The following is a 1435-nucleotide window of genomic DNA, read 5'->3' on the forward strand; positions in this document are numbered from 1 at the left end:
GTATAGAGGATAAACTACAGGTGAGGTGGTGGCTTACTACAGTAAGGCTACTATATCCTTCTTAATAGGACAATGTACCAGAGACTATAGCAGATCTACACCAAGCTGGTATCAAGGTATGGGTGCTCACTGGAGATAAGATAGAGACAGCCATCAATATAGCGTACTTTATATGTATCTCTGTTTTAAAGAGGAAGACTAAAACACAATAGGTATAGTAGTAAACTACTCTATCCTACAGTACTCAATGAAGTGATTACTTCTACTAATCCACATAGTATACATACAGCATTGGATGCCCTAGCACAGAGTCTAGCGACAGGTCCATTGCCTGGTCATAAAAATAGGTAGGGTTAGTGAGGTAGGACTGCTCATTGGAGGGTATATTACTATAGATCAAGCTTGGCAACACTTGAGTGGGACGATGCAGCAGAGATCAAACTAGCTAAACAAGGCTTGCTCTCCATGTCGTCGTCGTTATCGATTGATATTACCAATCTACCCTCAGCACAGGCAGCTATCCAGGGTGGCAGTAGGAATGAAGAGGAAGATGGAGGTGTAGTAGTAAGAATACCTCTGGCACTAGAATCATCCATCGATCTATGTGGCTCAGGCTACATCTGGTATAGAACAGCAGCACCAACCCAGGGTAGAAGAGGGTAATACTGATGATGAATGTAAAGAAAGAGTCAAGGACAGCCTTACTCCTACTCCATCATCATGGATTACAGCAGTAGCCATAACAATATCAGGAGATAGTCTGGCTGTCGTACTTAAGGATAGGTCTTATCACTATACTACTACCACTATCGATGGTCATTATGATCAGAGACCTTCGTAAGAAGTTCTTCAAGTTTGCCCTCAGCCATTGTATAACTATTATTGCTTGTCGAGTATCACCCAAACAGAAGGCCCAGATTGTGAAGTTATAATACATCATTCTAATAGCAGGTGTGATACTACCCTTATAGGTGGAGTGGTAGCTATCTTCCATCTAATACGATGTTGGCCATAGGGGATGGTGCCAATGATGTTGGTATGATAGTATCAGCTGATGTTGGGGTAATGCACAGTAACCATCCTACTACAATGCCTCATTAGGTTGGTATCAATGGTAAAGAGGGAGCCCAAGCAGCAAGGTCAGCGGACTATGCTATACCACAATTCCATTGTCTACGCCGACTACTCTTCCTACATGGACGAGAGAGCATCCGCAAGAACTCTACCTTTATCTATTATACTGTCTTCAAGAACGTAGCCTTCTCCCTACCAGCCTTCCTACTAGGCTTGGTATCACAGTTCTCTGGTACTAGCCTCTATGACCCTATATTGAAGCAAGGCTATAATGTCATATTCACGCTACTACCTATACTACTGTACGTGTATTCGATAGACAGCTTCCTACTCTATCACACCTAACTGTCCTTATCTCTAC

General features: G+C 42.7%; 1 protein-coding gene across 1 annotated transcript; it reads left to right on the forward strand.

Annotated features, from left to right (window-relative positions):
* Nucleotides 1–68: 68 nt before the first annotated feature.
* Nucleotides 69–1419, forward strand: Pmar_PMAR028346 (hypothetical protein; the record flags this gene model as incomplete). The annotated part of the gene is made up of 7 exons (XM_002781730.1): nucleotides 69–163; nucleotides 213–310; nucleotides 518–607; nucleotides 690–783; nucleotides 830–925; nucleotides 972–1062; nucleotides 1102–1419. Coding segments are annotated over 7 exons (882 nt in total), but the record flags the coding sequence as incomplete, so codon positions are not given.
* Between the last annotated feature and the right edge of the window lie 16 nt (nucleotides 1420–1435).

This window comes from Perkinsus marinus, assembly GCF_000006405.1.
Source record: "Perkinsus marinus ATCC 50983 genomic scaffold scf_1104296941672, whole genome shotgun sequence".
In the NCBI taxonomy this organism is placed as follows: domain Eukaryota; phylum Perkinsozoa; order Perkinsida; family Perkinsidae; genus Perkinsus; species Perkinsus marinus.